This window comes from Dendrobates tinctorius, unplaced genomic scaffold (genome assembly GCF_039654945.1).
Source record: "Dendrobates tinctorius isolate UK_male_01 unplaced genomic scaffold, ASM3965494v1 ptg000070l, whole genome shotgun sequence".
Classification (NCBI taxonomy): Eukaryota; Metazoa; Chordata; class Amphibia; order Anura; family Dendrobatidae; genus Dendrobates; species Dendrobates tinctorius.
The window spans coordinates 82,550,790-82,577,649 of NW_027361738.1; the positions used below are offsets into that span (position 1 = coordinate 82,550,790).

Sequence of the window (26,860 nt, forward strand, 5' to 3'; positions counted from 1 at the left end):
AAACAGTCTTTCATACACAGACCAGGTTTGTCAGGGCAGGTGTCACACTGATAAATGGTGTCCTTTCGTATACCCCTTCTGTAACACACTTTGTACCTTTTTTGCGTCCTTCCTCTCTGCAGTTTGAGGGACCTCACTGGGGAAATGTTGGCCTGATATAACACGGGCACTTTCAGTTCCAGAAGTACTGGGGCTCGCTCCTTCCTGACTACCAAATACTAAGGCCTTGATCATTACCTCTTGGAACTGAATGAAGGTCCCGGTCTAGCCTGCAGATCATGATAGCACAAAGACGTTGTACATTGCCATCTGTACAATGTGCACGGGCAGCTTCTTGTACCATACCTTGGCTTTTCTCATGGCACTGTATGGTTGGAGGACTTGATCAGAGAGATCAACTCTCCCCCATGTTCTGGTTGCACTCCAGTACACAGTGTGGTTTGTGGACCTGTGTAAAGGTATCCCATACAGTGCTAGGGGTGTTGCCATAACCATGTATGGTGGTCAAGAAAAGGACATCCCTCTTGTCCTTGTACTTGACCACCAGCATGTTGTCGGTAGATTGGGCTCGGCTCTCACCCTTTCTGAGTAGCTGCCCAATTAGCACCTTAGGGAGGCCTTTCTGATTTTTTGCGGACAGTAGGCTGCAGGCCTCTTGCAGAGAGGGATTTGAAAAGTGGGATGCTTGTATAAAAATAACTACATAGAGGTGATAGCCATGATCCAGCAGTGGGTGCACCAAATCCCAGACAATCTTCCCACACCCTCCCAGGATAGGGGGGCATTCAGGGAGTTGAATCCGTTGGTCCTTCTCTTCATAAACCCTAAACTTGTGGGTGTTCTCTCAGACACTCTTGCTCAGTTTGTACAGCTTAATTCTGTACTTGGCACTTTAACTGGGCAGGTATTGCCAGAATTTGAACCTCCCCTTGAAATGGAGAAGAGACTCATCCACGCAGATGTCCCTCTGGGGCGTGTACGCCTCAGCAAACTTGTTGCTGAAGTGCTCAATGACCGGTCGAACTTTGAAAAGTCGGTCAAAGTTGGGGGTCATCTCGGGGAGAACATTGTGCATTATCACAGTAATGCAAGAGCTTGTGGATGACCTCAAAGCAAGTCCGTGGCATAGCCATGTAGAACACTGGAGTGTTATACAAAACGTCAACACTCCAGTATTACCGAATATCTGGCTTCTTCATTATCTCCATGTGAAGGACCAGGCTCCAAAACTTGATTTCTATGGCGTCTACAGGGATCCAGTTGACAAATTATGAAGTCGGATTTTGGGATAAAAAATTGCTAGGCTTACAAATTGGTCTGCGACACCATGAGATTTACAAAATCTTCAGAGAAAAAGACTTTGAAAAAGTCAATTTCTGTGAGGCCGGCGGTGTCAAATTGGATTCCTGATTGCGCCACACAACCATGAATCTGTGGCTCATAATTTTCAGGAGGTGAAGTCCATATGGGGTCAGTAACTGTGGGCTCTGATTCGTTTTCTGTCCTGGGGCGTCAGTGTGTCGGTTCGTTATCATTAGAGGAAGAGGAGGAGTCCAAAAAATAGAAGAAGGTGGGATCCTCTGCCTCACTGTCAGCGTCAGAGGCAAGGAAAGCGTGTGCCTCATCCACTGAATACCGGGTTTGGGTCGATAGGGACAACATTTTTTTCACATATAAGATCTTTGTGCGTGTACAAAATTTTATTCAGGTGTGTTTGGGAGTGCTCGTTGTCAACTTATTTTTTTTATTTAGAAGAGAAAAAAAAAGAAAAGAATATAGAAAGGAAAATATAAAAAAATTGGTAAAATAAAAAACAAACTTACTAAACGGGCGTCAGTAAAAAACAAATTACTGAGCAACTAACACCAACCTGATTCAGTTCAGTAAAAAATACTGTAGTAGTCGACTATTGCTGCGGTATATTTTACTGTCCCTAATCTAAATGATTTTTTTTATTCTTAAAAAAAAAACAAAAAACCTTGAACAACCAGAGGTTGATTGATGATGTGCGTCAGTAATTAGAGCTCAATGGCTGTTGGACGCACGGACAATTATTTTTTTTCCGCATGGACACTAACTCAATTCAGTAACAAATACCGTGGTAGACAACGATTACTACGGTATATTTTTACTGTCCCTAACTAATCTAATCCTATCAACTGATCTAAATGACTTTTCAGATGATGCTTTTTTCATTCCACCCAAAAAATAAACAAATGGAGGATGGGTCAGTGATGTTCGTCACTGACCAGTGCTCGACGGCTGTAGAATGCACACACGGATGTGGTGCAAAAAGGGGATATAAAAAATAGAAAGGGGAAAAAAAAGTCATTGACAAAAACGAGCATGGGTGCTAATCAGTGGTGTACGTCTGATCAGTGGCACGGCGGCTGCAGGACACACACACGTGGTGCAAAGGGGTGGGGGGATAGTTAGTGAAAAAAAAAGTTGTGGATCAGTGATTTGTGTCACTGATCAACACTCAGCAGCTGCAGGGTGCATGCATAAAAGTGGTGCAAAGGAGTTGTGGGGGGAAATGGAGAGGGACAAAAAAAAGTCCTGGAAATCATAGAGCATGGACGCTAATCAGAGAATTATGTCACTGATCAACCCTAAGCGGTCAGCAGGATGCATGAAAAAGAGAAAAAACTGGCAAAAAAAATCGATCAAGTGCTGATCAGCACTCGGTTGCAGAAGGGAGGGATGAGAAGGGGATTAGGGAAAGTTCAGGCTAGGATCAGGGAAGGATCAGGAACTCTTCTTTATTCTTTAGCAGGATCAGCAGGAGGAGGAGCAGCAGCAATCTCAGTGATGGCACAGGCTTCTGTGGCACCACAAAGCCCAGAATGGCGCACAGACAGAGAAGAAGTAGCATCTCGTTCACGACTATCTAGCTCAGGCACCTTACAGATAAAAGTACCCCTTTAATTAATACAAACAAACCCCTCTGCCCACCAGGATTTGCAATTTGGGACTCCGAGAGGTTATTTGAAGACTGGACTAGGCTGGCATTGCAGCCCGTCCCTCTTAAAGGGAATGGGTCTAAGCTAGCAGACTAAGCCATACAGAGAGGGATGGAGTCATCTGTGAAAGCGGAGTGACAAGCCCTGTGGGGTAAAGCTGAGCAAAATGATTTGCAGGACCCTAGACAAGTGGTCACATACTTGCCACGGCACCCAGACTAGGGACCTGCAAATCCCTTGCTACCTGCCGGCATCCTGAGTGCCTCTTTTGATTTTGATTGATTAGTCTGCACCTGTAATATCATGATAATATCACAACTGGCATTGAGCCGGCATGTCATGGCGTTGTGGTGCCTACCAATCAGTAAAAGAAAGCGATTCATAGTGCTCCAGACTAACGACGTGGCTACTGGACTAGAGTCCTGCTCAACCCTCCTGTGCGGACCTTTTTAATTTACATTCATGTGATTTATTTATTTATTTTTTCATTTTTAACTTATTTATTCATATATATTTATTACTATTGTTAATACATTAAAACAATTTTCTTCACTCGCTTTTCTCTGTGTATTTTATATTATCATTGACATTTTATTTATTTATTTTTTTCTCTTTAACAGACCCAGAAAAACTATCTCTGATTCCAAGTTCCTTGTCTCCGCTGGCAGCCATAACCGGAGTGTCGCTTTTTGTAATTGTCTCCATTTGCTTTATATTTGTTTGGAAAAAATATCAACTTCACAGAGGTGAGCAGCGGTATATACAGCCGATATACGGTATATACATGATTTATAACACCAGTCCTGCTGGATACATTATATGCTACAGTTGATCGGGTCGATTATACAAATGACACTCTGATCACGGTGAGCTCTGATCTTCTGAGATGAGTAGATGGAGAAAACAAATTCTACTTCTTCTCCATTGTGTCAATCCGTGGAAATCAGACCGAACTAAGATATCTTCCGGGTCCAGTCCGATGTTTTCCACAAACTTATCGACTTGTAAATCCGAGTGCGATCCAAATATCTGATCCAACTCGGGCAATCTGCGAAGAGTAAAAAAAATAGTGGAGAAAAGAGCAGTGTATTTTAGACATGGCTCCTAACTCAGTGAGGATTTTGATGTAAACATAAAAATGAAGATTAGTTGATAAATTGGAATTACTTATGGTTTTGCTGTGTCTATACCTCCCAACTGTGAAAAACAGGAAAGTCATACTCCTAACCTCACCCAGTCCTTTTTGTGTCGTTAGTGTCTACACACATCCCCCACATATTATGATGCTCCCACAGTGAACCCCCACTGTATGATGCCCTCACACATAATGCACAGCATGATGCACACATGGTGCCCCTTTCACAGCATGATCCCTCCAAAGTTCCCCCATGCATTTTATTGCCCTATATGTATGATGCCCCTAAAGCTCCCCACAAAGTATGATGCCCCCACCGGCATCCCCTTCCACCTGAGCATGGTGCTGTCAGGAGCACCACACTGCAATTGCTCACTGAGCCAGTGCGCGTGTCCTGAGTACAAAGACTGTGCACAAAGATACCTGCAGAGCGGGCAGCAGTGGTGACAATGCATGCTCCAGGACCTGGATCACGTGACTGCTGGGGGCATGGCCTAAGCTCCACGGAGCTAGTAGCTGCAGGGAAACTCCTAGAAAGGTAACTACAGGACAATGTTACCAAGGTGCATAGACAGAGACAGAAATCAGGTCAAGCCGAGGACAAAGCTCAAGATAGCAATACAATACCAAAGGATTAGACAGAATGGATAGTCAGGACGTAGCAATAGATCAGAAAACCAGAACGGGCAATAGACGGTACAATAGGGACAAACTGTAATGGAGTAACGATAGCCAAGCCAGGAGGTCAGAACCAGAAAAGACAATGGTACCAAAATAAGAGACAGAGTACAGAGTGAGGGGAAGCAAACAAACAACGCAGAGTACACGCACACCAGGGGTCAGACACACCAGAACAGCAGTATAACTGACAGAGAATGCTAGTTTGGAGTGAGTATTAATACCCCTCCCAGATCCAAAGAGAGGCCGGCAAAAGTTAACCCTGTGAGAACAGAACATTAACCATGTCCTAACCATGACAGGTGCCTCCCCACTCTGCTCCACTGTCCAATATTCTACAAGTCCCCTCATCCCACAGTGACCAGAGCAGATCTCCATTTTGGGGTCTGTGTGGCCGGGCATAGCAGGTATGTGGATGGTGGAGCAGGGAGCTGATGGCTCCCTGCTCCACCATTATATTTAACTATATCTATGTCCAAAGCATGCAGATACATCAGAAGGTGGGACAAGCCGCCAACCTGTTGGGGAGACAGGAAAGCTTCCCAAATCTGGGACTGTGCCCCTGGATTGGGGACAGTTATTAGGGATGGCTGAAGCGGCCATATTTGTAAAAGTGCCATATCCTATTTGACATCGTTCGAGAGCTGACCTCAGGGAGAATCTGAGAATTTAGACACCTGGCTTCCCTGCTTATTTATACAGGTACTCTGAGCGATCAGGTACGGTCTCAGTACTTGGACCTCTCCCGATCACTACTTGTGGCTAGAGTTGGATGCCATTAGGTAAGAGGTGGCCCTCTGGGCTCCCATCCAGCAATCACGGATTACTGACGTGGCAGACGGCCCGTGTCCAGCAAATCGATTTGCACCAACTCCCATCCTGACTTGTCACATGTTGTGCTCTCGACACCCGGGCGGCACCACAGACAGACCTCGGTAGTCACCTTGGAGTGACGTTTTCAGTAACTTATGGTGAAGTTCTCTCATGAAGTCAGTGTCAATAAAACTAATTCAACCAATATGGCTGCACTTCCTGTTGTCATTTTTACAAAATGGCCACCACAGCTGAACTACACTTACTGCAGCCGTAAAGTGAGACTGAGATTAGTCTGATTCCGGCATTATTCTGAGTCTCTTCTTTCTATTGCAGCCATCCAGTGGAAGCTCCAGCCCCGGAGGTATCACGTAATTTTTTTTTTTTTCCTTTTTATATCTGATATTTTATTTTTTTCTGTATTTTTGTACCATAATTCACTTTCTTGTCACAATTACAGGCCTTCAACCGAATACAGAAGGACGCCCATCTACTCAGGTACAAGCAGGGCAAAGAAGAGCCCTATTGTTCATCTGCTGATTAGAGAAGTCGGTGAACAACATGGATTAGTGATTTATTTTTTGCTAATCAGGATCACTTCCCCAATAGTTTAAAGCAAAACTAGTATCAAAACAAACCAAAAAAATAAATGTCTGCTTTAGCTCAGGACATATGATGATGAAGGACCTTGTTACAGGAGAGGCATGGTCCCTGATGTTCTGTCCATTGCCTATGGGACTGACTGAGATGGCCGAGCACTGTTCTCCACTATCTCCCGTCAGGCGCGGGTGCATCGCCTTTAAATAATAAAATTGTGACAGCCTGCAGGTGCCACTAGAGGGAGCTCTGTCCATTGAACACCATACATATTTGTATTGAGCTCCCCCTAGCAGCGACTGCAGGAAGTTACAATTTTATTATTTTAAAGGGGTTGTCCCCATTCAGAAAACCACTGTCCTTAGGTGCAGTTTTCAATAAAAAATTAAAAAAACACGCTTTACTCAACCTTCCCGGATCCAGAGTTGTTTCCTCCGCTGCTCTGGGTGTCTGTTATTGACTGTAGTGCTGATGTCTCGACGGCGCTGCACCCAATCAGTGGGCGTTCCATCTACATGGGCAGAACTTCTGGGCTCAGTGATTGGCTGCAGCGCTGTTGACATGAAGTCAGCACTGCAGCAAATATCAAACACCAGGAACACCGGCAGAGACTCGGCGCCGAACACAACAAGGGTGAGTAAAGTCGGCTAGCTCTGATCACAGCAATTTTAACCACTTAGATGCCACAGCAATAAGGTTAGATTTTTACCCCATCACCCACAATTCTGTGACCACACGGTAAACACTTTAATACCCAAATAGCAATAGTGAAAGGGAAATTGCCGGAGGTTTTTTTTTTTTTTTTATTGCACCCTACAAATTAAATAAATGGCGGCACTAAAACTACAACCTGTCCCCCAAGAAATAAGATCTAAGACTGAAAAATAAGTTATGATTCCTGGGAAGTCAGGGAGAAAAAAACTAAAGTGAAAAATGTTGCATCTGCAAAGGGTTGGTGCTTATGAAAAAAATAAAAATGAAAAAAATATAATTAAATTATAAAAAAAAAATAATTAAAATAATATTAGAAAATAAAATAAAAAAAACCTAAGAAGACAGACAGAGTCAGAGTTCTTAATTATAATTGTGCCCCAACAGACACTCCTATATATGCTTATGGAGTGTTACAGATGCCGTCACTCGGTTCACTGATTGTATCACTATCCTTTCTGTTTCTTGCAGGACATGAAGACGCCATTAATGATTTTGGGATATATGAGTTTGTGTCTTTACCAGATTCTACAGCTCCACACAGGGTAAGTTTATTTAAGGGGTCGTCCACGTCTGTGGCCTAATTTTTTTTTTTTACTTACGTACACGTATTTAAATCCATTTTGTGCCACACAGGTAATAACACCCGCTTCAAATTCATTGCAAATCCACGATGTCAATGGCACCGTCTATGAAGTTATACAGTTTGTCCCGGAGCAAATGCAAAATGATCCACAATCGTAAGTGTTCCATTATGCACTGGTGCAAGAAAGAGGGAACCATGGGTTTTAAAGGGAATCTGTCAGTAGGATTCATCATCCTCATTTGTCTATATGGCTATGTAGGTCATAGGAAGCTGAATAAAATTATACCATGATATCTGCAATCTGATGTCTTATTCCAGAGAAATCCATGTTCTTCTTAATATGTAAATGAGCTGTTAAGATCTATGGGCCGGACATAGATCTCCCCGAGAATCTCCCTCCAGAGCTTTTTCTAAATGAAAGGGGCATTTACCAGTGTGAGACATGTAATGACTGACAGTCTGCTCTCCTGATCTACATGTCTCACACTGGTAACTGGTTTACAATAATCTCTGGACACAGATTCTCAGGGAGATCTATGTCCGGCCCATAGATCTTAACAGCTAATTTACATATCAAGAAAAACAAGGATTTCTCCGAAATAAAACATCGGATCGCAGATATCAAGGTATCATGTTATTCAGCTTCATTCAGCTTTATATATGACCTTCACTTTAAAGCTAAATATTTAGCAGGACGCGAACCTCAAATATCATGTGTCATATGTAATGCTGGTCTCTTCATATAGGGGAAGAAAGACCTTCTTTTATGGCCCTGTTGGTTGGGAATGCACTGATGTGAGCTGATGAAACAGAAAGCTGCAGTGTAAAGCATGGGGGCAGGGCTGGCCTAGCATTTGACGTTGCTCTGTGATGTGCGTCATGTTCCATCTCTGTCCCATACAGCTGCAGTGACACAAAAAAAACTCCCTACTAAAGTGTGTGACTGTACCTTTAGTACTGCCATACAGTGCTCGGATAACACAAGCGTACATTGACCAAATAGCAGGAAATTTCCCCTTTTAATTTCTGGATCCACTTCTGACACATTGAAGAGTCACCGCAATTAGTAAATATTAAAACTTCAAAATTTATGACCTGCGAACCAGGACATGGACTGACTCAGGGAATATTAGACTATAAGGGAATTGCCGGGCATGCAGTTTCCCCAGTATACACGTCAAGGTTCAGCAGAGGTAATACTTCTGTGCTGCTCTAATTAAACAGTTACAATCGTCATGGACTATTTGCAATCACTGAGTAAATATTAGGCGGGCAAATAAATACCGTCGGGTAAGTAAGTACTATAGTTATCCACAACAATAGGTATCATGTATCGTGTAGAGGTGGTTACAGCGGGTCCAGCAAGGACATTACTTGGTTATGATCAGATAATTACCTTGTAAAGGTATAAGACGCATGAAAGATGAGACATTTTGTAGTATGTCACATCCTCAAGAGAAACATCTCCAAAATTGCTATATATACAGTACTGGGCAAAAGCTTTAGGCAGGTGAGGAAAAAATGCTACTGTTATGGGTCACCGAGGAGGATAGCAGGACCAGGCTAAGCCACCAGAAAACCAGAGAGGTTGGTAACTAAGCGGATTGCAGACCCCTGATCCTATCCACTCAACTAGCAGTAGCCGTGCAGCGTACCTATGATGATTCTAGACGCCTCGACACAGCCGGAGAACTAAATAAGCCTAAAGCAAGAAAGGGGAAATCTAAACTGCCCCAGAGCAGACCCCAAAGGAATAGACAGCCCCCAAACATATATTGTCAGTGAGACAAAATGAAAACACAAACACAGGCAGGAAAATAGGCTGAGCACACGATCGGGCCCAAACCGACTAGACAGGATAGGAAAGGAAAGACACTGTCTGCAATCACGCAAAAAACCCTGAAAAATCCAACACGTCTGATGCACAAAAAACACTGAAGTCACACAACTTCGCCCTCACTATATCAGCACTCTGGTATATACTGAAAGCAAAGCAAAAAGAGACCAATATAACAAGGGACAGAACAAACTGACACAAGCAGTAACATATGGGCCGTGATCCAGCACAGCCCCAGCAGGAGCAAGCTGAACACGCACAGCAAGCAGAGAGAGACAAAACCAGATCAGATGCAAAAAGGTTAGCAAATGAACCCCTTAGCTGAACCATGCAGGAACTGAGCAGGAGACATCAGACCTCAGAAGGCACAGGAAGAAAATCACCAGCAGGGATTGACGGAAGTCAGCTGTCTTAAATAATCCAGTCAGAAACCCCAGATCTCCAATCGTCATCATCATTATCAGGTGGCAAGCCTCTGTCAATCTGACCAGCTCCACTACCTCCAGTAACTACCAGAGAGAGCCTAGAAAAAGAACTCGCAGCACCTCTGTCAATCTGACCAGCTGCACTACCTTCAGTAACCACCATAGGGAGCCCAGAAAGGGAATTCACAACAGCTACACAGTAAGAAGCTTCCACAAACAGAAGTGTTAATAGTGTCAGGATCCTGACAGCGCTGGCGTACAGCCCTCGCTGAGCATGGACTCACCAGTGCTGTAGGGGTCCCGGGGACAGTAACAGCTGGAAAGTACAGACGCACAGGACCTGAACGCTGAAGTATTAGCAAGCAGGCACAGGATCTACGGTCATGTGACCACAAGGGGGCGGGGCTTAGAGTCCTGCTTGCTAAGATGGAAGAACACTCAGAGTCGGGCAAACCAGAGATCATACACAATACGGGCGAACGAGGTACAGGAGGGACAAGCAGATGGGAGGTCAGACGAAGCCAAAGGTCATACAAAAGAGGGCGGTGCGGTACAAAAGGGACGAGCAGAGAGCAGTCGAGTCACAATCAGAGGGTCATACATGAGAGGACGGTGCGGTACAAGAGGGTCAGGCAGAACTCGTAACAGGGACAGAACCAGATCACAACCAAACAAGCAACAAGTTATCAGGCACAAGGCACTCGTATACAAGAGGTCACTTAACTCAGCCGAAGGCAGGAGTATAACTGACATCGGACCCAGGTCCAGTGAGCATTAAATAGCCGCCCTCTGCCAGAGAGAGGCAGAAACAATTAACCCCCTGTCTGACCAGGACGGGCCAAAGCGAAACCCCGTCCTGCATCATGACAAATAGTTTATTTTTACAATTAAAATGCAAAGAGAATGAACAAAAGAGAAAGCTATATCCCATGTCACGGCTCTTTTGATGGGTGTCCCGGGACGAGGGTCTCCTATCCTGTCACTAACGCTAGGCGCACCATAGCTTCCCCTGCTCCCAGGATTACTTCTGATGGTGAAGACGCCAGGACCACGTACCTTGCCTTAGCTCCTGAATCCGCCCTCAGTCTGTTCCTTTCCCCCACCCAGGGAAGAAGGAAGTAGTAGTGTACCATAATACACCAACCAGACGAACAAGGAAATATGAACAGGGGTAACGAAAAATACCAAACATAACAAATATACTCACACTATACTCACACATACAACAGAGCAATGCACCAGGGAGTGGAGGATGGGGTAAGACTAAAGTAGAAGAAGGTGGGGAAATTAGCACACACCCAAAACCTAGCAACAATCACAGATAAATCTACCAAACGCCTTCTCAAATAACAACCAACAACTTCCAACCATGCATCAAAAGCTTTCTCTGACAATGAGTGCTAGCCAGGGCCCAGTTTATAAAGGAGATGGGAGTGGCTAACAGTGAACAGCTGAGAGTCTTAATGAAAGAAAGCTTCCAGGAGCTCTCAATTGAGCAGATTAACCCTTGCACTACTAAACAAACCTGCACCATTTAATATGAAGGTGAAGTGCAGCTAATCAGTGCAGGAGTAGGAGAAATCAGACACTGCAGTCTTCTGTCTCCTCTCTGTCGCGTTAAATCCGTGACATCCCATCTATAATTAATGACTGCCATTTGCCTCAATCAATATTTCTAGGTATCTTCAGACAGTGTTAGACGTCTCAGCAGAAAGTTGCTCCAAACATCTTGTAGAACTGACTTCTGTAGATGTCAGTTGTGAAAATCCTTCTGTCTCTTCCTGTGATCCCAGACATATTGGATGATGTGAGATCTGGGCTCTGTGGTGGTCGTATCATCACCTCCAGGGCTCCTCATTTTTAATAACATTGGCTGAATGTTTGGGGTCGTTGTTCTGCTGCAGAATAAATTTGGAGCCAGACGCCTCCCTGGCGGTATTACTTGGTGGGTAAGTATCTGCCTGTGTTTCTTAGTGTTTGGACACCATGAAATGGGCAACATTTAGGCACGTAGACCCAGTAGTTGGCCAAGGGAACTTAGTGCAGCAGATGAGACCCATCATGTTACTTTCCTTCAAAATTGGAAGATGTCCAGCAGTTCCATCAACTCAGAATTGACAGCAACTAGTGGGACACAGGTTCACCCATCTACTGTTTGGAGAAGCCTGGCCAGATGTGGTCTGCATAGACGTATTGTGTCTAAAGTCTGGACCTTCTATATGGGAACAAGAGCAAGAAACTCAACTATTGACAGAAACATAGGAACTGGGGTGCAGAAAAATGGCAGCAGGTCTCTGGACTGATGAGTCACAATGTGAAATATTTGGCTGTAACAGGATGCAGTTTGTTCACCAAAGGGCTGGAGGGCGGCCCAATAATGAGGGTCTGCAGGAACAGTGAAGCATGATGGAGGATCCTGCAAGATTGTAGCCGCATTTCAGCAAATGGAGTTTGGAATTTGGTCAGGATTAATGGTGTCCCCAATGCTGTGAAATACAGGCAGATACTTATTCCTCATGTAATACCATCAGGGAGGCGTCTGATTAGCCCCAAGTTTATTCTGCAGCTGGACAATGACTCCAAACATCCAGCCAATGTCATTAACAACTATCAGGAGAAGAGCAAGGAGTCCTGGAAGTGATAATCTGACCCCCATGGAGCCCTGATCTCACATCACCCAGTCAGTCTGGGATCACATGAAGAGACAGAAGGATTTGCACCACATCCATACAAGATCTGGGGTCAGTTCTCCAAGATGTTTAGAACAACCTCCTGCCGAGTTCCTTCATAAACTGTGTGTGAGTGATAAGTACGCTAGAATAAGTGATGAAGGCAAAAGGCGGTCACCAAATATTGATGTGATTTAGATTTTTCTTTTGTTCATTCACAATGCATTTTCTTAATTGATAAAATAAGCTATTAACACGTCTGTATATAAAAGCTTCTTACTCCTGGCCTGCTTGTCACGAGTTCTGCGTCTATCATTGTATATATAGATAGATCTGAAGTAAGTGATAATGTAACAACACTGACCTCTAGTGGCAGAACATATTAAAACATATCAGACTGGTTTGCAAAGGATTGATCTACGGGCAGGGGTCTCAAACTCAGCAGGGTAAATGGGCCGCAGATAGAAAAAAATTTGAATATGAAGGTGCGCGTTCTTTGTGGGAGAAGATTGCGTTTTCAGTGATAGAAAAATAATGTTATTTGACTTTTTAATCGTCATCTTTTTTGTTTTTATTCTTATTAATAGTGTTTATCACATGGGTTACAGTACAGGTCTCCTCTTTTACTTCAATTTTTCAATAAAACAGCATTTTTAGTGGCCTAATGTTATTCCATGATATTCCAATTCTTTATTTTATTTTTTTTTAAATGTTTTCCTTTTTTTGCCCCCCAATCAGCCCCATATCTAGTTTTACAATTAGCCCCTTATAGTAATTCTGGTCCCCATCTTGTAATCATATATCCAGTCCCGTTATAATGTCCCCTGTCCTGTAATGATATCCCCAAACCTAGAAATATTTCCAGTTTTGTATTACTGTCCCTCACCCTGAAATAACATCCTGAATCTTGCAATAATTTCCCCAATCCTTTTATAATGTCCCTCAGCCTATATTAATGTCCCCATCCTTGTCCCATCTTATAGTAATGTCCCCATCCTGGTCCCATCTTATAGTAATGTCCCCATCCTGGTCCCATCTTATAGTAATGTCCCCATCCTGGTCCCATCTTATAGTAATGTCCCCATCCTGGTCTCATCTTATAGTAATGTCCCCATCTTGGTTCCATCTTATCGTAATGTCCCCATCCTGGTCCATCTTATAGTAATGTCCCCATCCTGGTCCCATCTTATAGTAATGTCCCCATCCTGGTCCCCATCTTATAGTAATATCCTCACCTTGGTCCCATCTTATAGTAATGTCCCCATCCTCATCCCATCTTAATGTCCCCATCCTGGTTCCATCTTATAGTAATGTCCCCATCCTGGTTCCATCTTATAGTAATTTCCCCATTCTGGTTCCATCTTATAGTAATGTCCCCATCCTGGTCCCATCATATGGTAATGTCCCCATCCTGGTTCCATCTTATAGTAATGTCCCCATCCTGGTTCCATCTTATAGTAATGTCCCCATCCTGGTCCCATCTTATAGTAATGTCCCCATCCTGGTCCCCATCTTATAGTAATGTCCCCATCTTATAGTAATATCCTCACCTTGGTCCCATCTTATAGTAATGTCCCCATCCTGGTCCCATCTTATAGTAATGTCCCCATCCTGGTTCCATCTTATAGTAATGTCCCCATCCTGGTTCCATCTTATAGTAATGTCCCCATTCTGGTTCCATCTTATAGTAATGTCCGCATCCTGGTTCCATCTTATAGTAATGTCCCCATTCTGGTTCCATCTTATAGTAATGTCCCCATCCTGGTTCCATCTTATAGTAATGTCCCCATTCTGGTTCCATCTTATAGTAATGTCCCCATCCTGGTCCCATCTTGTAGTAATGTCCCCATCCTGGTCCCATCATATGGTAATGTCCCCATCCTGGTCCCATCTTATAGTAATGTCCCCATCCTGGTTCCATCTTATAGTAATGTCCCCATCCTGGTCCCATCTTATAGTAATGTCCCCATCCTGGTCCCCATCTTATAGTAATATCCTCACCTTGGTCCCATCTTGTAGTAATGTCCCCATCCTCATCCCATCTTAATGTCCCCATCCTGGTCCCCATCTTATAGTAATGTCCCCAGCCTGGTCCCCATCTTATAGTAATGTCCCCATCCTGGTCCCATCTTATAGTAATGTTCCCATCCTGGTCCCCATCTTATAGCAACGTCTTCATCTTGGTCCCATCTTATAGTAATTTCCCTATCTTGGTCCCATCTTGTAGTAATGTCCCCATCCTCATCACATCTTATTGTCCTCATCCTGGTCCCATCTTATAGTAAAGTCCCCATCCTGGTCCCATCTTATAGTAATGTCCCCATCCTGGTCCCCATCTTATAGTAATATCCTCACCTTGGTCCCATCTTATAGTAATGTCCCTATCTTGGTCCCATCTTGTAGTAATGTCCCCATCCTAGTTCTATATTGTAGTAATGTCCCCATCCTGGTCCCCATCTTATAGTAATATCCTCATCTTGGTCCCATCATATAGTAATTTCCCTATCTTGGTCCCATCTTGTAGTAATGTCCCCATCCTAGTCCTATATTGTAGTAATGTCCCCATTCTGGTCCCATCTTATAGTAATGTTCCTATCCTGGTCCCATCCTCACTGCCCCAGCGAACAGAGTCCTCTTCCTCCTTCACAGCCGGGGCACATAGCAATGGCATCATGTACAGCCATACCGGGATGCCGACATTAGCAGCTGGCCTCCGATTGGCGAGTGGCTGGTCTCTGCGCCGCAATACATTTCAAGGACGCACATTCAATTGAAGAGAAGCGCTGTAGTTGGTGGGCCTCTGGCTCGCTGGACGTGATTGTCTCAGGGGCCTGAGGTCCACACAGGGAAGCCTCAGAGGCCGCGTCTTTGAGACCCCTGATCTAAGGCCTCCTTCAGACGTCCATGATCATCGGTCTAATCTAGGATCGCAAGGCGTGGACTGGCCGCACGTCTCTCGACCCCGAGCATGACAGCCTCAAAGAAATATATGAAACTGTCAGGCTCGCAGTCTGGAGACGTGCGGCCAGTCCACGCATAGCGATCCGAGATCAGAGCGATGATCGCGGACGTCTGAAGGAGCCCTAAATCGTGTGACATATCAAAGTTCATTTTGACTGCATTTCACCATTAAGCTATCCCTTTTATGATTTGCATTCTAGTGCTAGAGACATGTTCACAAGACTCTTCTATCCTGGTACCATTGCTTCAGGAATAATAAACACCCATAGTCATTAAGGCTAAGTTCACACTGGGCATTTCTGCTGCATTTTCTTTCTGCTGCATTTTCTTTCTGTAGCAAAACAGGATTGCTTGGCAGGAAAGAAGTTGCGGCAAAAAAGCAGATTTTTTTTTTTTGCGGTGGTTTTTGGTGCATTTTTTTTTTTCATGCTTTTTTTCCATTCAATTCAATGGGTGAAAAACGCTGAAAAAACACTGAAAGAAGTGACATGCTCTATGTCCAAAAAAAAAAAATCAAGCAAATCCCAAAATGCTGATGACATAAAAACAAGATGTGTGTGAGATTTCTGAAATCTCATAGACATAGCTGGTACTGTCAAATACAGCTGAAAATTAACATAAAAAAGCAGTAAAAAAAACAATTACAATGTAAAATGGTTACAATGTAAAATTTAGGACTTTTAAAAGCTATCCTTGGCTATGTATAACTGCACAAAAATACAATATTCATTGTTTACGTGAAAAGTTAAGCAAGTTTCTCAATAATCTTCATTAAAAAATTGTCATCATTTTGCTGTTGAAAAAAGTCTGTAGGTCCTGTATCTAGATGAGTGTTTACATAAATCTTAGAAATCAATCTAATCTCCTGGTTCTGACCACTTTCTCTGCTCTCCCTTCTCTCAGTGTTATGGACAGCAGCCGGGAGGGTGTTGTACACAGACTTCCACAATGTGGAGAGGTTAGAAAGCATGTACAGTCATTGGTTGTGCAGAGAAAACAGGCGTGCAGGGCTTGACGTCTCTGCTGGAGCAGGGTTTTGCTAATCGATTAGCTCATCTGTATCAGCAGGCTGCAAAAAAGGAGGAAAGTACATGAAGAGGAACTAAGTGCAGGTTAGAAGCTGTACTGAGATATGTGAGCTAATGCAGAAAACCACCTGGTATACACACAAACCTTACATCCAACCTATATTACTGGGACAGATGCTCCCACGAGAGAAACATCTGAAACTTGGACCGGGCTGCAAACTGCATTTTAGGGTGTCTGAAACTAAATAGAGGAATGAAGATTACAGACTGAAATTTCATTAACTAGGGGTAATCATCACTAACATGGGTAAAAAAAAATTTTCATGTCAACCATCTACATAGCATTTAAACACATGAACTGCCCTTCCCTCCAAAAAAAACAAAAAAAAACCAAACATTTTTCACGTGATTGTGATATTCTCTTCCTCTTTATGGTTTGATGGACTGTTGGCAAGTATGACACATCCCAAAGTGCACTCTATGGGGCCGATTCATCCAAGCTTTTGTGACGCTTTTGTAAAACCTGTGAAAAGTTGCAGAAACTCTACTTTGCAGAAACTCCAAAAGGCGGCCAACCTTCACATGGTGCAAAAATTTTGCAAATTTGCCGTTATGATGCTGGGTTGCCCTCCCAGGGCTGTGGGGTACTCGGTACCGGGCCGGTATCAGCGGGATGTGTCACAGCAGCGGTGACCCGGTCCGTGGCCCTGGGCGCCCAAGTAATAGGGAGATTGAATGGTGGAATGTAGTTAATTGAATGAATAGTTCGTGACGCCACCTGTGGTGTTCGGCAAGGGAGGTTTTAAGCTGACGCTGCATGCAGATCCGCTGGGACTGATGGTATGGTGCAGCAAAGATGTAAAAGCTCCCCACAGGTGAAGCTGTAGTCCCAGGGCAGTGTAGATGGAGATGATAGTTGGGAGACGTGTATGGTGCAGAAATCTAGCGGTGCTGAGGGTGTTGGCGCCGGAATAAATGGAGGACACCAGGGCTTGTAGTTCCAAACCTTTACTCACAGTCTGTAGTACACACAGGTGCCTGCCTCCGTGCTGTGTCCTCCGGGTCAGGGACTCAATCAACCTCCAGGCAAGATAGGACGCTCCCTTCCAATACTCCGCCAACATGTGCCTTTCTGAACGTCTCCTCTATAGCGCCTTTAAGTGAAGTACTCCTAGTACTGAGTTACACTGGAGTTCCTCCTAACAGATGTTCCCAAGAACTATCCTTGTACTGCAGACAGCTGTAGCCTGCTTCGGGGACTCCTTGCTCCTAAGTCCCGGCTCAATATCAATGTTGCTGTTGTGCCCCCAAGTCTTAGATGGGAGTAGTGCATTTACAGCCCACTACTCCACCGGTGTCTGCTGCAGGACCATTAGTATCCATACAACCTCGGGGACCGGGCCCCGGCCTTGCGCTTAGAACTTCTAGGTAGGGTTCTTCCTCTAACCCATGTCCTCTGTTCGCTTTTACTCCTATGTTCCGTACTAGTCTTTCCTTCTTATGGAAGATCAGGTTTCTGTTCAATGTCTTTCTCCTTCTTTCCTTTCCCGTGCCAGCAGACCCAGATCACTGTGATCTGCTGCAGCACCTCCTTCCTCCATCCCTCTCTCTGGGATCCTCACTGACTGACTGACCGACTGACTGAAATCCTAAACCTTCCTGCTCCTTATGTATTCTAACTCCACCCGCCTCCCAGCACGTTTCGTGTTCCATGCAGGGAGCCACCAAAGGTGCTCTGCTACACTCCAAGCAGGGAGCCGCAATGTGGCTTTGCTACACTACTTTGTGATGATGGGTGCAGGTGTTGGAGCGTGGGGTACCACACCTCAGGAGGAGATGCAGTACCTCTGTGGCAACTGAATCCTCAGGGGCGCCACAATGCCATTTTGGATCAGCTGCGATGAAATGGCCAGAGCTGGGGAGGAGACGTGGAAGGATGGGATATGACCATGCACCTCTGGTTCATGAAAAGTGCCTGCGTTTTTCATGCCAGAAATGCTACATCAATCCCTGACTGGAGTAGCATTTCTGCCACGGCACAGAGGGGTCCACGCCACCCATAAGAGGCTCCAAATTCATTAATTGCCGTGTGCCTCTGTCATGATCCAAGGTGGATCTGACAGTTTAAATGCACAAAGTGAACTTTTTTTCCTTTTGGCTTGGTGCCAAAGTGGGTTGATTGCCCCCGGTGGCCATTAGAATTATTACACGTGGTGTTTCATTCTAAGTTGCCCGGTGGTGGTGAATGGTATCGCACCTTAGTTTTAGGGTTAATGTGCATTTAATTACAAATCAGGTGTAGGCTCTATAAAAGAGAGCGAGGTGTGTTCAATCACGGTGGGTGATATTGTGTGTTAGTCATTCACAAGGAAGCCTGGGTGAATGAAGGAGCTGAACATGAGTCCTGCGCAGCCCAGCCAGAGGGGACGAGTGGCAGCTAGGTGGTCTGCAAGAAGGGCTGGCATGGCGTGGTGGAGTCCCAGTTTATGGTGTTGGCAGGAAGTGCTTGCATGGCTTGGTGGAGTGACGACTATGTAGAGAGCTGCACTCAGCATGCGGGACTTGGTTGCTGAGAGCTGGACTCAAGCATGCTTGACTTTTTGGGCAGGAGCTGAACTCATCTTTGGGACTCTGTTACTGGACTTCTGCAATTGGTGGTGGACTCTGCTTTAAGGCTGCACTATGATGAAGGATCCAGTTATTGTGATGGATCCGGGTGGAGGAGAAGATGCACACCGGTGGTGGGCTCTGTTGCTGGGAGCGTGCGCAACAGAGCAAAGCTAAGTGGTGTTTCCCCTGTTTTGTCATCTTTCCTCATGTGTGTTCTAGTGCAGTGGTGGGATTAGTTTCCGCACCGACCAATTCCCTAGGGAGGGTTTAGGTCAGGGCGAGCTAGGGTTTTTAGGTTCCTGTTGCGCGCCCGGTGCGGAACCGGCATAGGGAACGTTAGGAGTGCAGGGACACTGGCTCGGGGAGCTCAGGAGGTCTCCACTTCCCTATTCCCTATCGCAGGGCCCATCATTGTTAATGTTTCCCAGGTTTCCCTTAATGTTTAAATTCGCCTTACTGGAGGCGGGGTTTCCAGACTTGTATATACGTGTAATGTCTAAATTCGCCAGTTGGAGGCGGTGTATCCAGCTGCACGTGTTTATTATTTAAATTCGCCCCACTGGAGGCGGTGTATCCAGGGTCACGTGCGTCACATGGGTTCGCCTTGCGGTACTAGCTGCGTCCAGACACACGTGACCATGACAGCCTATTAATGAATTTGACGCCTCTTCTACTCCATCAAGACTGAGCGTGCACTAAATGAATCTGTCCCTAAGTCTCATACTCAGTGCCAGATGATGGGTGGCGAAAATGAAATTGGAATCGCACTGTAACGGGCTGGGTGGTGGCGCTACTATGCCATGGACCAAGGAGTGCTTGGAGGGTCGTGATTAATCGAACACTCGACTCTTTGCTAGAGCCCCTGATGGTAGGGTTAGACTTGGCTCCAGATGGACACAAAGTGCTACTCCAGGACAGACCTCGGATGAACAGCAGCTGACCCCCAGAGGGGCAGGAAGCTGTAATAGCAGGTCCAGGCAGGTACTTGCGTACACGGCTGGTATACAGGCAGGTAAGTACTCGTAGGCACAGCTTCTATCCAGGCAGGCATAACTGATATGCAGGCAGGTACTGGCGGGCATGACTGATATGCAGGCCGGCGGGTGTGGCTGATATACAGACAGGTGGTGTTGACAGATATGGTTGACATGCAGTCATGTGATGGCAGGCACAGCTGAAATGCAGGCAGGTGCTGGTGGGCACGGCTGATATGCAATCAGGCTGGTGCTGGTGGGCATGGCTGGAATACAGAATATCACAGAAAGTACAGGAAGACAGGTATGGGAAAGGTAAACTGACTGGCAGATACTGGGGACCTGAGAACTAGCAAGCGTGCAGACTACTGACATAACAAGTTACTCATTCACCTCCCGACAGGAAAAGGTGCCTTAAATAATAAGTGTATCCCAGTCATTGGCTGGGGACACTTTAGGACGGTGTGCACTGTTCCTTTAAGAGACCGGGAGAGCGCACAGCCTAAGCACAGTGCCCGGGGATCTGCGAGCAGTGTGCAGACCCCCGGGTGTCATGATCCCAGTGCAGGTTTTGACCTCCATGTCAGAGGTTAATGTCTTGAGCTCAGTGCAGGCTTTGACCTGCACGCCTGGGGTTAATTACTGTGGCCTCTCTTTGGTTCTGCGAGAGCGTCTTATAGCCCTGAGAAACTCCAATCCCTGTCAGTTATACTTTTGCCTTTGGCCGAGTGTGTTGACCCCTGTGTGCCTGTGCATTGTCTTCTAGCTTGCTATATGGTTCTGACCCAGTTCTGTCTTCCATTGTGAGTTTGCCTGTTGATTCTGTACTGCGCTAACCTCTCTGTGTATGACTCATTGCCTGTGACCCAACTATTCTTTGCTCGCCCCTTTTGTACTTTGCAGCTATATCCGTGTATGACTCATTGGCTACGTCCTGACTATCCGTTCTGTCTAAACCCCTGGTTTTGTCGTGCTATCTCGTGCTTTGACCCCAGCCTGATCTGTTTACGTCCCTGTCTATGCCCCTTGGTAACTTTGTCCCGTCGTTACCCTGCTAGTTTTCCTGCAGCTCCTAGCTCTCTGAGGTCTAGGCCACGCCCCCAGCAGTCACGTGCTTCAGGTCCTGTTGGTCTGAAGCACGCAGCTTCTCTGCAGCTGCACACGCCTCATGTATCTCTGAGCACAGTTTGTCTATCTCAGGACACGCGCACTGGCTCAGTGAGCAAGTTCAGTGCGGTGTTCCTGACACCAGGCAGCAGAAGAATTAGGAGGTGCGGGATAGGTGTAGGGGGTGGACTGACCTATGGACCTGTCTGATGAAGAAGGAAAATGTAAAAGGTGATGTGTACAATGCTTTATTCTGACTTGAATGTATATGTATGGGACAACAGCTAGAATTAGTGAGAGATGCTGTAGCACCGGGTTTTGGACACAAGATGGGGACATAGAGTAGTGAGAAAAGGACTCAACAGCAGGCCTTAGGCTAGGGAAACTGCATAGTGATGGTGGGCGGAGTTACGGGACTGGGAAGGGAATTTCCAGAAAGAGGAGATATAAGGAAGGAGAGTCCCAGGGGTAGGGCAGACACCCAGGAGGAAGAGAGAAGCTGGAAGAGCTCAGGAGAGGACAGAGGAAGGAGAAGCTCAGGGAAGGCAGAAGAGAAAGAGACGGTTACGCGGAGAAGGGGGTGGCTCTGAGAGGAGAGCTGCAGGACAGGACGGCAGGGACTAACGGAGGTCTGGGGTACAGGACGGCTGGACACTGAAGAGTGAGTAGGTGTTGCAGCAGGCAGACTCAGACGGGGGAAGCGCTGTGGCTGTAGGCCTAACGGCAGCCACAGTGAAGGAACCCGGGGGTCTTCTCGAACAGAAGCAGAAGGAAGGTGACAGGTACCCAGGCCAGAGAGCAGAAGCTGTTGTGTCTGCTGTGGATGTCAAGAGGACACCCAATAAAATTTGGACCTGACTGAACGGATTTCTGCGTCTGTCTCCCATCTGTTCCGCAGCCGAAAGGGACCACCCGCAGTTGGCCCTGTACTACATAGCCACTGCAGCAGTGAGTCGGCGTCCCTGTCAGGGCAGAGAGAAAGCATGCATGGACTCCGAAGCTACACATACTTTATGATTGTGGTCCTATGACTGAGATGTTAAATTTTTTTCTAAATATATTTTCCTATTTCAGATGAAGAACTTGGAGCTCAGTTCATACACAAGAACATGGAATCCAGAGAAACGAAGTTCTAATTTGCGTGCAGTGAAATGACTACTTGAGCTGAATACCTCACCCCCTGGCACATGGATGTTTGCCTGTCAGGAGTCCCCATCATTTCCTCAGGACAATTCTTGTTTTGCCCAGCCTGTTCCATCGTGGCTTTGGTGGACCTGTGTGTGGTATATACTGGTCTGTTTGCCAAAGTTTCCTATTTATATGAGCCTCAGTGAAAGAGAAGCTCCACTTTCACCACCACTTCTATCCTTCCGATGTATCTAAATGAAGCTGATTTGCAAATAGTTTTAATTAGAAGTTTGCTATTGTTTTGTGTCTATATCTCTTAATTTATGTGTCTCCATGGTAACAGAATACAAGCAAACCCTGTGCAGTCAGATCCTGCTGCAGCCATTCCTTCCATCTGATCCTTACTTCTTACTAACAGACATTTAGAAAAAAACAGAAAACTGAGCCGGAGTATAACTTTAATAACATGCATGATGTAAAGAAAAGACAATGTGTGCATATACCCTAATGCAAATAAAGAAGTAAAAAAGCAAGTGTATTAAATAATTAACATAGGCTAATAATAATTATTAATAATAATAATAGCAATAATTAACATGGTCGACCCGGTGACTCTCTGCCACTATTCACACACTAAGTAGGTTTTAACATTAGAGAGTGTAGGTACTGTCCCAATTGGGAACACCTTGTCGCAGTGGGACAGCTTTATGCTTGTTTTTTCGATTATTTCCATTAGGGTGTATGCACACGTTGTCTTTTCTTTGCTAACATACATTGAGTAGGTTGTTTGAAAATAGAAGATTGTTTGGAGACACTATGACTTCAGAGTACGACTACACGGGGTTTGTTTGTAGTCTGTTACCACGGAGACACAAAGCTCTGCATAAGAGCCCTAGGCACAAAATAATCAATAATGAATAATTCTGAATATTTGCAACGTCGTCTCATTTTTCATTTTAAATCCTTCCAAACAAAAAATATTATATCATACTGATTACTGTATAGAAATGTAGAGGTAAAAATGGTATCCTGTTGAAAAAAAAATGTAGGATCAGTACAGGATCAGTAATGTAATGTATGTACACAGTGACTGCACCAGCAGAATAGTGAGTGCAGCTCTGGGGTATAATACAGGATGTAACACAGGATCAGTAATGTAATGTATGTACACATTGACTGCACCAGCAGAATAGTGAGTGCAGCTCTGGAGTATAATACAGGATGTAACTCGGGATCAGTAATGTAATGTATGTACACAGTGACTGCACCAGCAGAATAGTGAGTGCAGCTCTGGGGTATAATACAGGATGTATTACATTACTTATCATGTATTGATCCTGAGTTACATCCTGTATTATACTCCAGAGCTGCACTCACTATTCTGCTGGTGCAGTCACTGTGTACATACATTACATTACTGATCCTGAGTTACATCCTGTATTATACTCCAGAGCTGCACTCACTATTCTGCTGGTGCAGTCACTGTGTACATACATTACATTACTGATCCTGAGTTACATCCTGTATTATACTCCAGAGCTGCACTCACTATTCTGCTGGTGCAGTCACTGTGTACATACATTACTGATCCTGTTCTTAGCTGAGAAGTGGATATAATTGCATTCAGTCTAGACAATGCTCTGTGAGCTAAACACAGTAGAAACTCTTTGAGACAACCACTCAAAATTGCTTTAAGAAAAGTGATCTTCTGAAAGAAAATGACCAGTATGTGAAATACATACTGGAAGTGAAAATCCACAGAAAAGGTGCTATTTTGGAGAGACCGTTTAGCTCATAGAGCATTGTCTGCTGTTGATACAGTCGTATCCACTTCGCAGCTGGGAATAGGACTGGCTATATACAGGATTACTGTCTGCAGCAGTAACCTATCTTGGAAGTGGCGAGGAAATGAGACCTAAAACATATTAGAAAGTTGTAGAAGTTTTTATTTGCACAGCGACTAGGCAGTATAGTTGTGCGACCAGCGAACCTGACGTAATATTGGTCACATGCACAGATCAGAATATAACGGGATGCTGAAATATTTTATTATGAATGCCGCTCTGGAGACATCGATGTTATATTCCTGCCAGCCATAAAGCATTCCCTGTACATTTATAGAAGAGAAAGTTGCTATTTTTATGTAAATATTTTGTTATACAGAGAAATAAACCTTCACAGTCCTATATACTGTCTGTACATACTGTACACATACTTTTTATATGTAATACATGTGATTGGCGTCTTATTGCGTTATTCCTGCTCTTGTTTTCAGAGATATGTGTTGTATGCTCACTGTTTACTGGCAATAAAGCTTTTCTTTACATAACTATATAATGGTTATCTTGTTGAAAGTGCAGTGAAAGCATTGTGATAAAGTCACTGGCAAAGTGCTGGAGGGGAGATATGTTTCACTGAGGCTATTAGCTTCAGTGACTTGAAACCCAAAAGTTTGCTCCAGCACTCTACTGTATGTGTTGAGAGTGATTCATCGGCCATTTTAAGGGCTGGGTTTTTGTGGACAGTCATTGAGTGGGTGGGAGGTTGTCCACCTTATCTCCACACCAGGGCATGGTATGGGGTTTAAAAAGTCGGCCTCCTGAGGCATTCAGTGTGAAAGTTCAGTGTGCCTGGCGAGGCTAACTACAGAGCAGTGTCTGTGTTTGTGCTAACCTGAACCATGTGTTTTGCTAACCCTGAGCAGGCGCATCCCCGCTACAACAAGGATTTTGACCTGCACGTCAGTGGTTAATGTCTTGAGCCCAGTGCAGGCTTAGACCTGCAAGCCTGGGGTTAATTATTGTGGCCTCGCTTTGGTTCAGGGAGAGCTTCTTTTAGCCCTGGAAAACTCCAATCCCCGTCAGTTATACTTTTGCCTTTGGCCGAGTGTGTTGACCCCTGTGTGCCTGTGCCTGTTCGTTGTCTTCTAGCTTGCTTATATGGTTCTGACCCAGTTATGTCCCCCATTGTGAGTTTGCCTGTTGATTCTGTACTGTGCTACCCTCTCTGTGTATGACTCCTTGCCTGTGACCTGTCTATTCTTTGCTCGCCTCTCTTGTACTTTGCAGCTATCTGCGTGTATGACTCATTGGCTATGTCCTGACTCCCCGTTCTGTCTATCCTCTGGTTTTGTTGTGCTATCTCGTGCTTTGACCCCAGCCTGTCTATGCCCCTTGGTAACTTTGTCTCGCAGTTACCCTGCTAGGAGTTTTCCTGCAGCTCCTAGCTCTCTGGAGTTTAGGCCACGCCCCTAGCAGTCACGTGCTTTAGGTCCTGCTGGTCTGAAGCACGCACCTTCTCTGCTGCTACCCGCTCCACAGGTATCGCTGAGCACAGTTTGTCTTACTCAGGATACGCGCACTGGTTCAGTGAGCAAGTGCAGTGCGGTGATCGTGACAGATTGTGCTTTGTGTTACCTTTTTGTTTTTCCTGTTTTTGCCCAAAGAGCTCTGTTTATTTTTACTTCACCGTTGTTTATGCTGCATATATAATAAACCAGTGAAGATCTTAAAGGGAATCTGTCACCCAATTTTAGCCTATAAGCTGCCGGCACCGCCATCGGGGCTTATCTACAGCATTCTGTAATGCTGTAGATAATCCCCCGATGTAACCTGAAAGATAAGAAAAACAAGTTATATTATACTCACCCCGGGGCGGTCCGGGTAAGGTTTGGGTCCGGAGGGAGTCGCAGTCCAGTCCGGCGCCTCCCATCTTCTAACGATGACGTCCTCTTCTTTCCTGCCCGACGCGGCTCCGGCGCAGGCGCACTACTCTGCCCTTTTGAGGGCAGAGCAGAGTCCTGCAGTGCGCATGCGCCGGAGCTGCGTCAGGCAGGAAAGAAGAGGACGTCATCGTTAGAAGATGGGAGGCGCCGGACCGCGACTCCCTCCGGACCCGAACCTTCCCCGGACCACCCCTGGGTGAGTATAATATAACTTGTTTTTCTTATCAGGTTACATCTGGGGCTTATCTACAGCATTACAGACTGCTGTAGATAAGCCCCGATGGCAGTGCCGGCAGCTGATAGGGCTAAAATTGGGTGACAGATTCCCTTTAAAGAGACGGTGTCTCCATGTCTACCTCTGTGTACAGCTCAGTAAGCAGATCCGATCAACCACAGAGTATATAAGAGTCTGTCAACACAACATGACTGTGCTGACCAAGCACAACGCCGTGTAGGAGATGTAATAAAAATTGTATTGTATAAATTGTATTGCATCAACTAATTTGAGTAAAACTGAATATTTTGCAATGAAAGCTATATTATTAACCTTACTGTCATGTTATGGGTAAAATAAATGGTCTAGGAAGCTCAGTCTGGTGAAAGTTTTGGAAATTGTTCTTGTATTCAGTGACATATTGAATAAAATCTTACTTTTCACTGGGGTGTATTCATTTATGCTGAGCACTGTATGTGGAAACACCAGACTGAGCTTCCTAGACCATTTATTTTACCCATAACATGACAGTAAGGTTAATAATATAACTTTCATTGCAAAATATTCAGTTTTACTCAAATTAGTTGATGCAAAAATGAGTACACCCCACATCAAAAACTACTCCATTTAGTATTTTGTATGACCTCCATGATTTTTAAGGACAGCACCAAGACCTCTAGGCCTGGAATGAAAAAATCGG

The 26,860-nt window shown here is 45.0% G+C and overlaps 1 protein-coding gene across 1 annotated transcript in view; it reads left to right on the forward strand.

Annotated features, from left to right (window-relative positions):
- HEPACAM2 (HEPACAM family member 2) overlaps positions 1-24,559 on the forward strand; it is a 107,665-nt gene extending 83,106 nt beyond the window's left edge. The window contains exons 5-10 of the mRNA XM_073582035.1: positions 3,584-3,709; positions 5,926-5,953; positions 6,050-6,087; positions 7,369-7,442; positions 7,534-7,637; positions 22,169-24,559. Of these exons, the coding sequence (XP_073438136.1) occupies positions 3,584-3,709; positions 5,926-5,953; positions 6,050-6,087; positions 7,369-7,442; positions 7,534-7,637; positions 22,169-22,172 (374 nt within the window). The 3' untranslated portion in view covers positions 22,173-24,559. The remainder of the gene's footprint in view (positions 1-3,583; positions 3,710-5,925; positions 5,954-6,049; positions 6,088-7,368; positions 7,443-7,533; positions 7,638-22,168) is intronic.
- Positions 24,560-26,860: the final 2,301 nt, after the last annotated feature.